This window comes from Mauremys mutica, chromosome 16 (genome assembly GCF_020497125.1).
Source record: "Mauremys mutica isolate MM-2020 ecotype Southern chromosome 16, ASM2049712v1, whole genome shotgun sequence".
In the NCBI taxonomy this organism is placed as follows: Eukaryota; Metazoa; Chordata; order Testudines; family Geoemydidae; genus Mauremys; species Mauremys mutica.
Genome location: NC_059087.1, coordinates 18,677,933 through 18,693,879, shown reverse-complemented (window position 1 = coordinate 18,693,879; position 15,947 = coordinate 18,677,933). Strand labels below are relative to the sequence as shown.

The window sequence follows — 15,947 nt, the reverse complement described above, 5'->3', positions numbered from 1 at the left end:
TTCTGAAATGCTAAAATAACATCAGAATATGAGGCTGTATTGACTGATTCTTAATAAGTGATTAAATGTTGAAATCCCCTAATTATTTTCTCCTTTTCATGTTAGCTCACCAGACGTTTGCCGCCCATCAAGGAGGCCAAACCCAGGTTACAGAAGCTCTTCCGTGACTTTTGGCTGTATTCGGTGCTTATGGGATTTGCTGTAGAGGGATCAGGTAGTAAAACGTCCAGTGGGAAAGATGCATTGATGTTCCGGTAGACTTAGGTTTATTTAGTTTACAAATCAGCTGATTAGCACAGACTGTAGAGATCTAGAAGGACCAGGGGTAACTGGGAACGGACCAGGGGTAACTGGGAACGGACCACAAGGCAGGTGTCTTACCAGGCACTCCTCTGATGACAGATTGCATTGTGTCCAAAGTGCTGTACTTTGCCGTGTACTAGACTACAGAAATGTACAATTTATTATTGTTTACATCCTCAGTTCACAAGTGGACTCTGTGAGAAAATATAAGTGTGTGATGGCTGTGATCTAGCATGGGAGGGTCAGGGATGATACACAGGCAAAGTAGAAACTGCTTATACATTGAGAGGTTTCACCTGCAGCCATCTGAACAGGTTTATTACATGCTTGGAAAGTGGGTCATTAGTTTGAATGTACATACCTGAATGTATGAGATGGTTTAAAGAGGTAGCACAAAACTTGGTGATACTTATTTTCACGAATTGAATCTTAATATAGGTTGGCGATAACCAACTGAGGATCAGTAGAAAAATCACTAAACTAATTTTAGGTTTCTATAGTAGCCAGATCAGTTGACACAATATAACGGGAGTATATTAGGATGTTTCTCCTATACATGATTTGTCTTTCTCTTCCCTCCATGCCCCTCCAAATTTCTACTACAGGTCTTTGGCCAGAAGAATGGTATGAAGGGGTATGTGAGATAGCCACTAAATCTCCACTACTTACGTTTCCCAGCAAAGAACCTCTTCGATCTGTCCTTCAGTACAACTCTGCCATGAAAAATGACACAGTGACTTCTGTAAGAAACAGTTTCTTCCATTATACTCCTTCAGACTTTAAATAATATATTAGATAGTAACCAGTAGATGCTGCTTAGAACAGCAATATAATGTTTTCACTGACTCCCTTCATTAAATAACAGCTTTCCAAATGCACTGCTGCATCCTGTAAGCTGTGCATGACTTAACAGAACAAAAAGCAAGAGTATTACGTAGTACAAGTGTGTTTTTTGTTAGCAGCAACAATCCTCTATTGGCTAAATCCAGAAATCAGGTCTTTGTGGGAAGGGAAACCTAATGATGATTTTGTGTTTTCTCCTTTTGTGTCTGGCAGATGAAATCTGCAGAACGGTGATGGGATGAATTTGGTTTTGGAATAAAATGACATTCTGGAGTTCTCTCTATTAAAGTGGCTCCCAGCTGAGCCTTCATCTTTTGCCATGGCCTATGGCTTGGTACTTGTCCACTTTTCTCTCCCTGTATTTTCATGATAGACTGTAACAGAAAAACATGTGTTATTGTTTACAACCAGGGTCGGCAACCTTTCAGAAGTGGGGTGCCAAGTCTTCATTTATTCGCGGTAATTTAAGGTTTCGCGTGCCGGTAATACATTTTACATTTACAGGGGCCGGCGGCTGGAACCCCAGACTGGCAGTGGGCTGTGCAGACGGGCGGCTGGAACCCCAGACTGGCAGTGGGCTGAGCGGCTCAGCCCGCTGCCTGTCTGGCGTTCCGGCCACCAGCCCTGCTGCCGGCCCGGGGTTCCGTCCATCCAGGCTGGCAGCAGGCTGAGCGGGGCCGGCAGCGGGGACCCCAGGTTTACAATGTAAGATAAAAAAGTCAAGGATGAATGACAAGTGTAAAACTGAGAGCCATATTCTTTGCTGGTATAACTTAATTCGTTACTCCAGCAGACAGTTTGTCCCTCACTTTTAATGAACTGTGTTGAACTGTATTTCTTGAACTTGACCTCTTCTGAGTAAGAGCACTGATGTTTCCTGCTGCCGCACTAATGCATCGTATGCACTATTCCAGTACTTCACTGTGTGCCACCAATAAGTGTTGTGCCTTTTTTATCTCTTCTTTACTTGGATGAAAATGACAGTGTGAAGGCTTTTTCTTTTTAAAGGCATGGTATAATCAGTAGTGTAACCTAAATTAAACCCTTTCAGAATGCAAATAAAGACAGTGCCACCACGTTGGCTCTCTCTTCTTATTCTGACATTGCTTACGTTTAGGCTGAACTGAATGAGTTACGGAGCACCATCATAAATCTCTTGGATCCTCCTCCAGAAGTGTCTGCTCTGATCAATAAACTGGATTTCGCCATGTCTACCTATCTACTGTCTGTTTACCGTCTAGAGTACATGAGGTATATTTTTATTACGGCAGGTTGGCTTTGTAATCTTTTGGTTTCTGGCATTTCATGAACCTTTCAGCCAGGCTTGGACAACATAGGGTGAAATTCTGATTCTGTTTGAGTCAATGGGAGTTTTGTCATTGACTTCAGTGAACCCAGGATTTCACCCATGGAGTGAAGTCTTCATCTCTGCCCAGGCCCCTTTATGGCAGGCAAAAGGGCTGCAGTGACATAAAGCGATCCCCAAAGCCCCAAACTCCTGGTGCAGGAACAATGAAGACAGCCATAATGCTGCTTTTCGAGGAACCTCTTGTGAGTTTAAAACATCCTCAACTCCCTCTCCCCTGGACTGCGAGTCCTGTGCTAAACCTCTTGGAGGCATAGCACAGAATCTCATCCATGATGCTTCATAGTTATCATGGTTACGGAATCAGTAGGTGCAATATACAATTGTTGCTCTTGACTGGTGCATTTCGGCATTGCAAATAAAAATACACAGGAATGGACACTAGCAAAATTGATACAAAATTCTTAATGACTGCTATCAAAGAATGAGTGTGGGTGAGAGCTGAAGAGGGCTCTTACTGGAGACGGTGGGAACAACCGCTAAGTTGTATGCCTGTTTGGCATTAAACAATAAGGACAAATATTTTTATTCACAAAAGCCTTTCAGACATATTGTAAGTAGTCTTAAATACTGGTAGGCATCGCCATATTGAGCAAATGCAGCATGTAAAGAAGAGTGGGGTCTCTGTTTGTAGAAATACACCAGAAACAACTCACTAAATTGGTGAACTTTGTGCAAGTTTTTCCACTTCTAACAGCAATGCGAATTGTTTACCTAGTAGCAGAAAATGTTTTCCCTAAACCCTTGTTAACTGAAAACAGACCCAAAGGCCCAGGTGTTAAATCTTACTGTCATTTAGTTTCTTGATGTGTGGGTATGTATTATAGCAATGTTTCTTAAACTGGGGACCCCAAGGGTATCCCAGGGTGTCTGTGGGCCCTGCTGATTGACTTCTCTCCCTCCCTCCCTCAATTCGTCCCCCCTTCCTCCCAGTGCTTCCTGAACGCTAAAAATCTGGTGTCTCAGCAGAGCTAAGGCAGGCTTCCTAATTGCCCTGGCTCTGCACCGCTCCTGGAAGCCGCTGACATATCCCTGCGGCCACGGGTGGGGGCAGGAGGTATCCGCGTGCTGCCCCACCCTGAGCACCGACTCCACGGCTCCCATTGGCTGGGAACACCCCAGCCCAGAGCCCACACCAAACTCCCTCCTGCACCCAAACTCCCTCTCAGAGCCCAGAGCCCACACCCAAACTCCCTCCAGAGCCTGCATCCCCTCCAGCACCAAAACTCCCTGCCCAAGCCTGGTGAAAGTGAGTGAGGGTGCGGAGGAGGGGGAATGGAGTGAGCTGGGACGGGGCCTCAGAGAGAGGTTGGGGCTGGAGTGGGGACTCAGGGAAGGGGGCAGGGCAAGGGTTGAGCAGGGAGGCTTGGGGGGCCCTGAAAAATTTTAAATCAAAATGGGGGTCCTTGGGTTGCTAAAGTTTGAGAATCGCTGCACTATAGGGATGAGGCATGGTTTCCATGTTTAGTTTTGTGTGAATGTGTTAAATTATTATCCTCCTAGGGTATTGCGTTCAACAGACCAAGATCGCTTCCAAGTGATGTTTTGCTATTTTGAGGATAAAGCTATTCAAAAAGACAAATCTGGTAAGATTACCTAGGCTATATGTTACCTGAGAAAGTAAAATTTGTCTGGCTAGTATCTTTTAGAACAAAATTAATGGAATTAGGTCAATTTTAAGTGAACCTGCATTATCCTTCAGTTGCCAGTATAGACAAAGCATTAGAGAATTGCCAGTCACCTTTATGTTTAGAGTAGTTTGGTCATTATTAAGTTTTGACTTGAGTCAGTGCAATATGTGCATACTCAGGGAGATATGTCCTGGTAAATATAGCCGTATGGAGTAGGTATACTCAGTGTTTCAGTCAAATTTCCTACAAATTGTGTTGGATATTTTTTATTTGCTTAAAGTTTATGCTAGCAGCTGATACTAGCTGAAAACCATGAGGGGAAAAGGACTAAATCAGACAGGACAGTCTTCTCCATGAAAATTTCACTGATGAAACAGCATTATGGTCATTTGTCACTATATGCATAAAGAGGTTTGATTGCAGTTTATGGAACTATTCTCTGGTTCTCAACTTGGTTTTGGGTAGCCCATTGAATCAAAACCATTGCCAACGATTTGTATTCAGAGTGAGGTTTTGCAGCAACTCTGCCCAAGTGCTTTTTTCTGAAACTCCTGAAGTTGATACTTGGTCCCATCAACACTTTGTTGTTGGATTATTAATAGCTCTAATTTAGTATGCAAATGTGATTGCAATTACGCTTCCTCCCCAGCCCCCACTGAGAAATGTACCTGTTTATCTCTTGTCATTTCATCTGGATTATATAGAACTGCAGCAAGTGTAAGGTAGTAAATATGTAGGAAGAGTCCCTTGAGTATAAATGCCCCCTATTAAAATAAGTTATAACCTGTAGAAACCACTCTTACCAAATAGCTAAACTATTCATGTTTTAATTTGAGATACTCTATTGATAAACAAAGTGACTATTCTGCAGAGCTATGGCATATAAGAACCGAAATGCTACTTTCAACTGGTGGTGGCTTATTTTCAGCTTTTAAAAAAAACAAACGTGCTCTTGCTGGAATGAACACTATTTAGAATAAGTGGTTCTCCACTTGTGAGGTAACTCCCTTCTCTTCATGTGTCAATATATAATGCCCGCATCTGTAATTTTCACTCCATGCATCTGAAGAAGTGTTTTTTTACCCACAAAAGCTTATGCCCAAATAAATCTGTTAGTCTTTAAGGTGCCACCGGACTCCTTGTTTTTGTGAAATCAGACTAACATGGCTACCCCCTGATACTATTTAGAATTGTAAAGCAGCTTGATTCAGTGTTGGCTGAGTACAAATAAACATGTTTAACTGTTAATGGTGCAGTATCCAAGGAAAATTTAATTCTTATAACAGAGCACAACATTTTTCTTGATTCTTCTCCAGGGATGATGCAGTGTGTGATAGCTGTTGCAGATAAGGTGTTTGAAGCTTTCCTTACAATGATGGCTGATAAAGTAAGCTATGTGGGAAGGAGAACTACAGTGTAAAGTATGTGTTCATTTTGTGAAAGTCTTTTTAAAAACACAAATGTGTCATGCTTCTCTTTGGAATATCTAGGCTAAAACTAAAGGGAATGAAGAGGAGCTGGAGAGACATGCTCACTTTCTACTAGTGAATTTTAACCACATTCACAAGAGAATCAGGAGGGTTGCAGACAAATACTTATCTGGTCTTGTAGATAAGTGAGTATAGACATCCCTGCAATATTACCGTTTTCACACTGACTACTGGGTTATCAAGAAGAAGAAAGCAATTGAATAGGGCATTCATTTAGATTTCATGTCTGCCAGTTCTGTTGAACAGTCATTTTGTATATAGCAAAGATGAAAATTTCTGATGAATAAAAAAGGCCTAGAGGGCTACTAAAATGTTATCCTGGTTCTGAAATCCTTGCTTAGTTACTATTGCAATCCTCTTTCTAGTATCCACACAAGATGATCATGTCACAGAAGTTAAATAAATGCAAAAATATACTCTGCTTTATCATGCTGTGTGTAATTCTACAAAGCCGTCAGTGCCCTCTGCTGGCCAGTAGTGTATAATGCATTTAGTATGTGCGAAAAGAACAGGAGTACTTGTGGTGTCTTAGGGTATGTCTATACTTACCTACCGGGTCGACGCGTAGCGTTCGACTTCTCGGAGTTCGAACTCCGAACGCGCTCCCGTAGACTCTGGAACTCCACCACCGCGAACGGTGGTGGCGGAGTCGACGGGGGAGCCGCGGACTTCGATCCCGCGGCGTCTGGACGGGTGAGTACTTTGAACTAAGGTAGTTCAAGTTCAGCTACGCTATTCGTGTAGTTGAACTTGCGTACCTTAGTTCGACCCCCCCCCCCCTTAGTGTAGACCAGGCCTTAGAGACTAACAAATTTATTTCAGCATAGTCTCTAAGGTGCCACAAGTACTCCTGTTCTTTTTGCGGATACAGACTAACACGGCTGCTACTCTGAAACCTGTTTGTATGTGTGGTGACAGAAAATACCTTAAATCAAGAACAAAACAAAATGTAGGTTAAAATGGTAATCTGCTCCTTAGGGTACGTCTTCACTACCCCCCGTATCGGCGGGTAGCAATCGATTTCTCGGGGATCGATATATTGCGTCTCATCTAGACGCGATATATCAATCCCCGAATGAGCTCCTGTCGACTCCGGAACTCCACCAACCCGAACGGCGGTAGCGGAGTTGACATGGGGAGCCGCGGACATCGATCCCGCGCAGTGAGGACGGTAGGTAATTCGATCTAAGATACTTCGACTTCAGCTACCTTATTCACGTAGCTGAAGTTGCGTATCTTAGATCGATTTCCCCCCCGTAGTGTAGACCAGCCCTTAGTTCCCTTTCCTTTCCTCCTTGGCACACTTGAGTGATACGGAGCTGAAGTAGTCTAGCCTGACGTTATTGCCTTGACTTTCAATGAGAGTTGTGTACCCGAATGCCTCTATGCCCTTGGAAATCCCCCCTCTTAGAGTCTGCCTTCAAAGACAGCTTTTGACAACTCCAATCTGTTGTGAGCCGTGATCAGCTTAATTCCTTATGTTTGGTATAGGTTTACACGTAGATACGTTGCTCTTTGTGTATCTTCTGCGCCTTTTGGTGAAGGCATAATTTTTTTCACTTCCTGTCTATTCAGTGTGAACTTCTTTTATTTTAGGTTCCCTCATTTACTGTGGAGTGGAACTGTGCTGAAGACCATGTTAGATATCCTCCAGACACTGTCACTCTCTCTTAGTGCAGTGAGTACTTTCTAACTAACCCTTTTATTGCTGATAGAAAGTGCATGTATATTGACCAAAGTTTTCATAACAGTGGAACAGAGATACCAGATACAACTGAAGGTGCATGTTTGCAAAACATATCTTATACATCATTCAGCAATGAAGTGGCTAAGTGGTGTAGTGTTCCCCCTTTTTTTTTCTTTGAGTTAAATTATTCATTTCACAATGATAACGGTTTTGCCTGAAGATCTGCTTATTTAGAGTTTCAAGTTGCTCGATAATATCCAAGAAAAGACACCTTTCATAATAACTTACATTTCTGAAATCACCTTAAATCCAAAGATCATAAATTATGTTACAAACATTATTAATCAGTTAAAACTCAGTATTCCTATGTGAGGTGAGAAGTGTGCAGTCTTGTTTGATTATTTTAATTTAGGATTAATGCATTATTGTATGTAAAGTGTTTTGAAGAAGGAAAAGTGCTATAGAAGTATTATTTTATTTATTTATTTTCTAATGTTTCTTTTTAAACCATAACATAGTTTATAGTTATGGTCATGTTGAAAACAAACCCAAAATGCAAGAGTCTGCTTTGTGGGATGGATAGTGTCATTAGCAAACTGACTTAACAAAGCAAAAAGTGTAGCCTGTAGTGAACAAGTCCATCAGACATGGGTGAATTGCTTTTTATTGAGACTTTAACATACTTTATTTTAGGACATTCACAAGGACCAACCATACTATGACATTCCAGACACCCCGTATAGAATCACTGTCCCTGATACATATGAATCCAGAGAGGTAAGTGGTGTCTCTTGATTTGGTGGCAAAAAGTAGTTTAATTGACTTGTCTCAGTCAGCCGTTCTGAAGGTGCCTTCTAAGGTAAGGCTCGTGTGCTGTAATTCTAAGTTCATTCTGAATTTCCCTGTTTCAGAATTGCACCTTACTAAGCATAACCATTCTCTGCCTCCCAGAACACACTTTGTAAATAGCCTTCAATATCCTAATGTCATTAAAAGTCTCTTGAACTGTCTCTTGCTGGTGCCCTTAATGTTGCTTACTATGCCAGTAAGCACAATGCTGTTTGTGAATTATTGGTTGGCTGACTGGTGTGTCAATGCACTTTTCCTAGAGTATAGTGAAGGACTTTGCTGCACGCTGTGGGATGATTCTTCAAGAAGCAATGAAATGGGCTCCTTCTGTCACAAAGTCCCACCTTCAGGTAACTAACTTGAATTTTTGAAGAAATAATTTATGATCCTCAGAAAAGTACAAAGTTCACATACATTGAAATAACAGTATCATTCGACTAAATGCATTTATACTTATTTTGTAACTTTTTGGCTATTCTGATTCCTATTTCCCTCCCCTCCTCCCAATAATGGAAGCATCACTAAAATCAGTATCATTTTAATTTTGTTTCTAAAGTAATCTTGAAACAATATCTTTGCTAAGTTATTCAAATTAATGTTCAGTATGTCAGCCATTCTGTTCACCTTTGATTCTATGTTAAGAATGCCGAATGTTGTAGAGGTTTAATTACTCTCTGATTCAGTGTTCTGACTAATGTGCATAAAAATTCATGTATTTTAAAATTCTCAGCAGGTGATCAGAACACAAGATCTTTGCTGCTTTGCTATTAGAGAGAGAAGGTTTTCTCAGATTTTTAATTCTCTTTCAAATACAGTAGAATCATGCTAACTTACAAGACCATGGTAAACTACTGAATTTTGTGACTTAGCAAGTAAGGACTTTATCTTGCTGCTAATACCTTTTGCTGAGCCCAGCAGAATGTTTTTGCACAAACACAAATCAGAGAATGTGTCACGAAATGTACTTTAATTTATTTACTCAATTACAGCTTAGTTTTAATTATTTATCATTTGTAGGGTGCCAGTAAATGTGCTGTGGTATATTTGATAAAATCAAAAAGAAGTCATGGTAGCATGGGAGCAGAATAACATGTCTGTTAATCCTGTGCTGGGAGGTGGGGGTTAATCTTTAGTGCAAGTTAGAGTTTCTAGAGTAACCTGCTTTCTGCTACCTCTCTTCCTCCCTCAGCACTGATGTGGCAGTTTCTGGAGAGGCTCAAGAATAGTCTATAGTTCTCCAAATCTACCTGTGACATTTTTATTCCCTCCTGTAAAAGAAGAGTGGACACTAGTTTTTCAATCTTCATTTCTAGCAGATCAAGACAGTTAGTGTTTCCACCTCACTTCATCTTACATGGAGTCTAAAATTCATCTTTTTGCAGAACATTTGTGCTTGGTTTTCAAAATCATGATCTTTTCTTCAAACTTTAGATCCCTATTAGATTTGCTTTATCCCCTGTACAAAAGAAAGAAAAATCTCTTTTTATTTAAGGCTTCTAGGATGAGATTTTTCAAAAGGCCTAATGTCTTAGGAACAAAAGTCCTGCTTTCCTAGTGCTGAGGGAGCAATATTTGGAAAGGAAAACAAGGACTAAACCTAACTAAATAGATTTGTCAGATGTGTGTATAATAAATCTTTTGGTAATTCAATATGTGTAATACTTGAAATGAGCTAGCTGCTCTTGAAAATTACAGTCCTCTTCAGAAGAATCTAATTCCTTGTCTCTTAGGAGTACCTAAACAAACATCAGAATTGGGTGTCAGGCTTGTCTCAGCACACCGGGCTGGCTATGGCTACAGAAAGCATTCTGCACTTTGCAGGCTACAACAGACAAAACACCACCCTGGGGGTGAGTATCAGACATCAACAAAGTAATCCTATATGCTGTAAGTCATGCATATCACAAATAAAATACCAGGTGCCAACTCTGGAGCATCCCTTGATTTGAAATGAAGGGGATTGTGTCTTCTAACCGTGTTCTTCCTCCTTTGAATGGTTGAGAGGTAAGAGATACAACAAGTTAAACTGTAAATCTTGTGTCTTTAAGTACAAAACTCTATATTAAAGTCTTTGATGTACTTTTAGCAAGGGTTTAGTATTACATATGTCATTTTTAAATGATAGAGTATTTCCATTTATATAATTACTTCTTGTAGTTGTATGTCTGAAAAGGCAAATGATGATGCTTCCCAGAATAACAGCACAAGGTCGGCCAAGTGCCATTGAATGAATGTTGTTACATTTCCACCCCAAAACATGTTTTTTTTACTGTGTGTTTTCTATTGATGGCAGGTACTGCCCATGTGTGTATACGTATGTGGACTTTGTTACATTACACTACTTCATGTGTACTGTTAAGCTGCATTAGATGTTTATACTCTGACGGTATACTTTCTCAAATCAATACATGAAATTCTTCCTTTAATGATGATCTGAGTGACTAAGTATATCAAAATAAAAATAAAACTCCTTCATTGTTAATCAGAGAGGCTGACGGTCTTTTCCTCATCTCTTGTTTTATTACTTTGGGCCTTGGTTCACTGCTTGGTTATTACACGGGCATGACATTTGAAGCATGTAATAGTTGTCACAAGTTTATCTACCTGCCAGTCAACCGAGCAAGCCACGAGGCAGGACTGCAGAAGAGTGTTATTAGCTGAATGCTGGATTTTCAGTGTTCTTGCTGAGCCATGTGGATTTCTGTTAAGACTCAATATCAGGATGGTGATTTTAAAATAGAAATTAAATGATCCTTGCCTGATTGCATCTAGCTAATCCCACTGATTTGTAATCCATAGGAATTTTGGCCCTTTTGAGAAGGGGAATATAGAGACGTAATTATATTTTTGCTTATTTGTTTTGAAATTGCAATACAAGTACTGTAGTTCTGAAATTTTGGCTGTATCAAGACTTGTTGTCCTGAGTTTAGGGCACAAATGAGCTCCCCCAGGAGATCCCAAACAGAATAGTGACTCAGAGTCATGTTTCTCAGGAGCCCTTGTGTTATGCAAAGAGGTAGGGGGCCGGTGAGTACATGACAGTCTATTGTCAGAGGCAGAATGCTCCCTCCTTTGCACAGCTCCTGCAAGCTGGCACATGAGGAGGGCTGAGCCATGGTTCTGCATTCTCCTTGCCCCTTTCCCCCTCTTCCACTCTATTCATCAGAAGAGGAGTCACAGCCTCATGGATGCTGCTCTTCCATACACCTAGGGCCCTGCCAAATTCACAGTCCATTTTGGTCTATTTCATGGTCATAGGATTTTAAAAATCATAAATTTCATGATTTTAGCTATTTAAATCTGAAATTTCACGGTGTTGTAATTGTAGGGGTCCTGACCCCAAAAGGAGTTGTGGGGGGGGGTGTCACAAGTTTATTGTAGAGGGGTGGGGGTTGTGGTACTGCTACCCTTACTTCTACACTGCTGCTGCTGCTGCTGGTGATGGCGCTGCCTTCAGACCAGGGCAGCTGGAGAGTAGCAGCTGCTGCATGCAGAGCTGGGCCCTCAGTCAGCAGCCACCACTGTCCGGCTGCACAGCTCTGAAGGCAGCAGTGCAGAAGTAGGGTGGCATGGTATGAAATCTGTATAGTATAGGGTAAAAGCATACAAAAAAAACTGATTTCATAGGGGGAGACCAGATTTCATGTTCCATGATATGTTTTTCGTGGCTGTGAATTTGGTAGGGCCCTGCCTATATCTGAACTCCTGATCCAGCAAAGCCCTATGTGGCTACAGGTGTTGGGGAAGAAGCTTTGTCACCACTGATACATTTATTTGCTCATTAACACCAGCATAATGCGGTATTAGGGAGATCAACCTATATGCTCTTTGATAGTGTTCTGGTAGCCATGGTAATACTCCAGTTGTTAGTGTTCTCAGTTTTTGACACTGAATGGATGATCTGTTTAAAAGTCCAGACAGCGTACATGGATAACACAATTTTTGTATATTAACAGTTGATACCAATTACAACTATTGTTTATAGGCAACCCAGCTAACTGAGAGACCAGCCTGTGTGAAGAAAGATTACTCCAACTTTATGTCTTCTCTTAACTTGCGCAATCGCTATGCCGGAGAGGTAACTATAGAATTTTTCCTGAACTCATGGAGTTCCCCAAGTGGGCATGTTGCTTTTCTAACTTGTACTTGCTTTCAAATGGAGGATTAAGTAGAATACATCTGTAATAGCAAAGAGGCATCATCCTGTACATCTAAAGAAGGACTGTGATGAACATCATCTTTTCTAGGTTTAGAGCATAATACACATAGCTCATTGAGGAGATCATTTCACTTCTGGTTTTGTAAAGATTTTTTGATATTTCAATTGCAAATAAAGCCCTCGTTCCTCTTTGTGTGTACTCAGTAATGTTAGCAAAATGTAATATCAAGGCCTGCATTGGATCTCCATGCTGAGCTGTGAACACGCCTACCCTCCAGCATGTACCAAACAGTAAAAAACAATGTCAGCCATGTAGAGATTTTTCTCATCACCATTGACCAAAGCAATATGTTTTACAGGTGGCTGGAATGATTCATTTCTCCAGTGCTACAGGTCGGGTATCGGACCTGAATAAACTGATGATCAAGCAGCTAAATGATGCACTAGAACCAGGCCAGCCTGAACGCTACACCCAGGCCATGTTTATGTTGACGGCAATGCTAATAAGTAGCAAAGGTAATAAAACAAATGGAAGTTAATTTTCTACTTCTGAGTGCTGATGCTCTGAGCGCTAAATGACAATTATAGATGCGCTATACAGTAACGCCTCACTTAACGGTGTAGTTACGTTCTGAAAAATGCGACTTTAAGTGAAACGATGTTAAGCGAATCCAATTTCCCTACAAGAATTAATGTAAACAGGGGGGGTTAGGTTCCAGGGCAGCTTCCCCTACTCTGCAAGCACCAGAGGCAGAGGGTTCAACCTTCAGCCTGCCCACCCCACTCCTACCCCCAACCCCCCACCCTTGACCCGCCTCTTCTCTCCCTGACCTCCTCCCCCTTTACTTCGCTCGCTGCGTCCTGGCTCCTCCCCTCTCCCTCCCCTCCCTTCTAAACGCCAAGCCAGCTGATTGCCACATAGGGGAGGGAGGGGAGAGGCGCACTGAGTCCTCACTCCTCCCCCCTCCCTTCTGCCCAGGGCAATTAGCTGGCTTGCTGCATTCGGGAGGCAGGGGAAGCCTGCATGCCGAGTCCTCGCTCCTCCCCCCTCCCTCCTGCCTTCAAAACACCGCAAGCCAGCTGATTGCCGCGGGCAGGAGGCAGGGGGAGCCTATGCGCCGAGTCCTCGCTCCTCCTTCCTCCCTCCAGCCCGGGGCAGTCAGCTGGCTTGCTGCGTTTGGGAGGCAGGGGAGGGAGAGGGAGCCTGCGCGCTGAGTCCTCGCTCCTCCCCCCTCAACTTCTGCCTCCAAAACACCGCAAGCCAGCTGATTGCTGCGGGCAGGAGGCAGGGGGGGAAGGCGCTGATCCGCAGAATCTGCCGGCGGGCGGGAGGCGCTGGGGGGAAGGGGCCGTAGGGAAGGTGCCAGCTGTGTTGAAAGCAGGCAGCCAGACAACGTAAGAGTGGAGCATTGCACAACTTTAAATGAGTGTGTTCCCTAATTGATCAGCAACGAAACAACGTTAAGCAGAATGACTTTAAGTCAAGAGTTACTGTACACAAACCCAGTGAGTATAAACTCAAGCAGAACAGTGTTTTATCCAGTAAATTTAATTCAGGGAAAACCTCTTGAAGTCACAGCTAGACGTTGTTTGTTTGGAGTTGATTGTCACAAATTGTGCAGACCAATTTCCTGCTGACTTGAAAACTATTTCCTATTTTCTCTGTCAAAGAAATCTGTATGAATGTTTGTTTTCAGACTGTGACCCTCAGCTCCTGCATCACTTATGCTGGGGCCCCCTGCGAATGTTTACTGAACATGGCATGGAAACAGCAATTGCGTGCTGGGAGTGGCTACTTGCTGCTAAGAATGGAATAGAAGTACCGGTAGGGAGCTTCATTCAATGATTTAGGTTTTTCTTCAAGAAAAAAGAGAGGAGTAAAATCTCATTTAAAATAAATCCGTGTAAAATAGGCATGTTAAATACAACTGTTGATTTCTTGAATCAAGATTTCCCAGTGTGCTAATGAGTTGATGTTATCATGTGGATAATCTCACTCTCTGGATGTACAGCTGGAGGTGGATTTTATTTATACATCGCTTGCTGTATTTTCAGTCAGTTCAGTTGAGAAGCTTTTTCACTTTCAGAATACATGGATGATTAAGCTAGATGTGCTGGCAATTTTCTCTTATATAGCATTAATTACGGACTCTAGATATGTACCTTCAGGCTCATGTCTTATCTGCACACAGAAATTCCACCAGTTTAACTTAATTAGGTTTTTAAACCAATGTAATTAAACTGTTGCAAACTCCAGTATGAACACTCTTATTTTGGTTTCAAAGTATCTGATTTCAGTTTATCTTAAATAAATCTGGTTTAAACTGAAATAAGAGTGTCTGTACAACTGTTTTGCACCAATTTAAGAAACTAATACAACTTTTGTACATAGACCAGGCCTAATTTTTCCTTTCTCTTGCTTTGCCATAACACCTCTTTTGAGGAGTGAAAGGAACTTGGCTAGCAATGCCATTTTGTTTCTGGCATTAATACCCTGAATGACAAGATACGTTTTTTAGAGCTATTATTTTCCTGTAACGGGCTAAACAGTTGTACTTCTTGAAATGTGACTAAATCTAGCAGTAATGGCGTGGTAACTCCTCAGTGTAGTGGCAGCCAGTGAAATGCTGAAACCACTGCATGTCGAAACAGCTACAATGACTGAGAACCAGCACTTTTTCTCAGGTAATTTAGAGAGAAGTTCCCAGTATGTGCAGGGAGCTATGATCAGCCCCATACCTTTCTAATGAGTTTCAAAGTTTCAGAGGTTGTGGGGTGTTCAGATCTAGTGTGCTCCATGCTAATGCAAAGAAGGAGGTTAGGTCCTGCAAACAAGTAAACGCACTCGGAGCAACAAACACTAATCTTTGTTTTCACAGTTCATGCGAGAAATGGCAGGAGCCTGGCAAATGACAGTGGAGCAGAAATTTGGCCTGTTTTCCGCTGAGCAGAAAGAAGCAGATCCTTTAGCTGCTTCAGAAGAGAGTCAGCCACGGCCTTGCCCTCCAGAGGTCACACCACATTATATCTGGATAGATGCAAGTACCCCCTTTCTGCAATGTTACTCTTCGGATAATGATGGGATGGGAGGATGTAGGCACCAAGAATGAGCTGCTCTGTGCCTTTGGATCAGTAGCACTGTTCATGGTTGTAGTACTTTTGTGCCTAGTGTGGGGTGACATTTTCATGTTTGCAGAGGTGCATAAGAATGGGAGAAATGCAAGGTGGGTTCTGGTTTTGTTGAGCTACATTTTTCATTTGTTTTTTTGTTTCCTCAGTTTCTGGTGCAGAGATTTGAAATAGCCAAGTACTGCAGTTCTGATCAGGTTGAGATCTTCTCCAGCCTGTTGCAGCGATCCCTATCTCTGAATATTGGAGGGGCAAAGAGCAGTTTGAACCGACATGTGGCAGCTATTGGACCCCGTTTCAAGTGAGTGATGTTTATTCTCTTAGAAGGAGCGTGGGGTAGGACGACGAAGAGCTAAGTGCCGAGTATAGGACTTGTTCTTTATTTCAAAGGATAAAACTTTTTGAAGTGCCTAGAATGACATAGTAGGCTAAGTCCCATTTTCAGAAGTGACTCAAGCACGCAGGAGGCTAAGTCCATTAAAAGTCAGTT

At 42.0% G+C, this 15,947-nt stretch overlaps 1 protein-coding gene across 1 annotated transcript in view; it reads left to right on the top strand.

Moving 5' to 3' along the window:
- The window catches only part of PI4KA (phosphatidylinositol 4-kinase alpha), a 95,787-nt gene that overhangs the window by 56,697 nt on the left and 23,143 nt on the right, over nt 1–15,947 (top strand). The window contains exons 20-34 of the mRNA XM_044989390.1: nt 106–214; nt 909–1,045; nt 2,264–2,397; nt 4,016–4,098; nt 5,460–5,530; nt 5,634–5,758; nt 7,230–7,311; nt 8,014–8,097; nt 8,430–8,519; nt 9,900–10,019; nt 12,155–12,247; nt 12,688–12,844; nt 14,026–14,153; nt 15,208–15,366; nt 15,607–15,758. Coding sequence (XP_044845325.1) covers nt 106–214; nt 909–1,045; nt 2,264–2,397; nt 4,016–4,098; nt 5,460–5,530; nt 5,634–5,758; nt 7,230–7,311; nt 8,014–8,097; nt 8,430–8,519; nt 9,900–10,019; nt 12,155–12,247; nt 12,688–12,844; nt 14,026–14,153; nt 15,208–15,366; nt 15,607–15,758 — 1,724 coding nt within the window. The remainder of the gene's footprint in view (nt 1–105; nt 215–908; nt 1,046–2,263; nt 2,398–4,015; nt 4,099–5,459; nt 5,531–5,633; nt 5,759–7,229; nt 7,312–8,013; nt 8,098–8,429; nt 8,520–9,899; nt 10,020–12,154; nt 12,248–12,687; nt 12,845–14,025; nt 14,154–15,207; nt 15,367–15,606; nt 15,759–15,947) is intronic.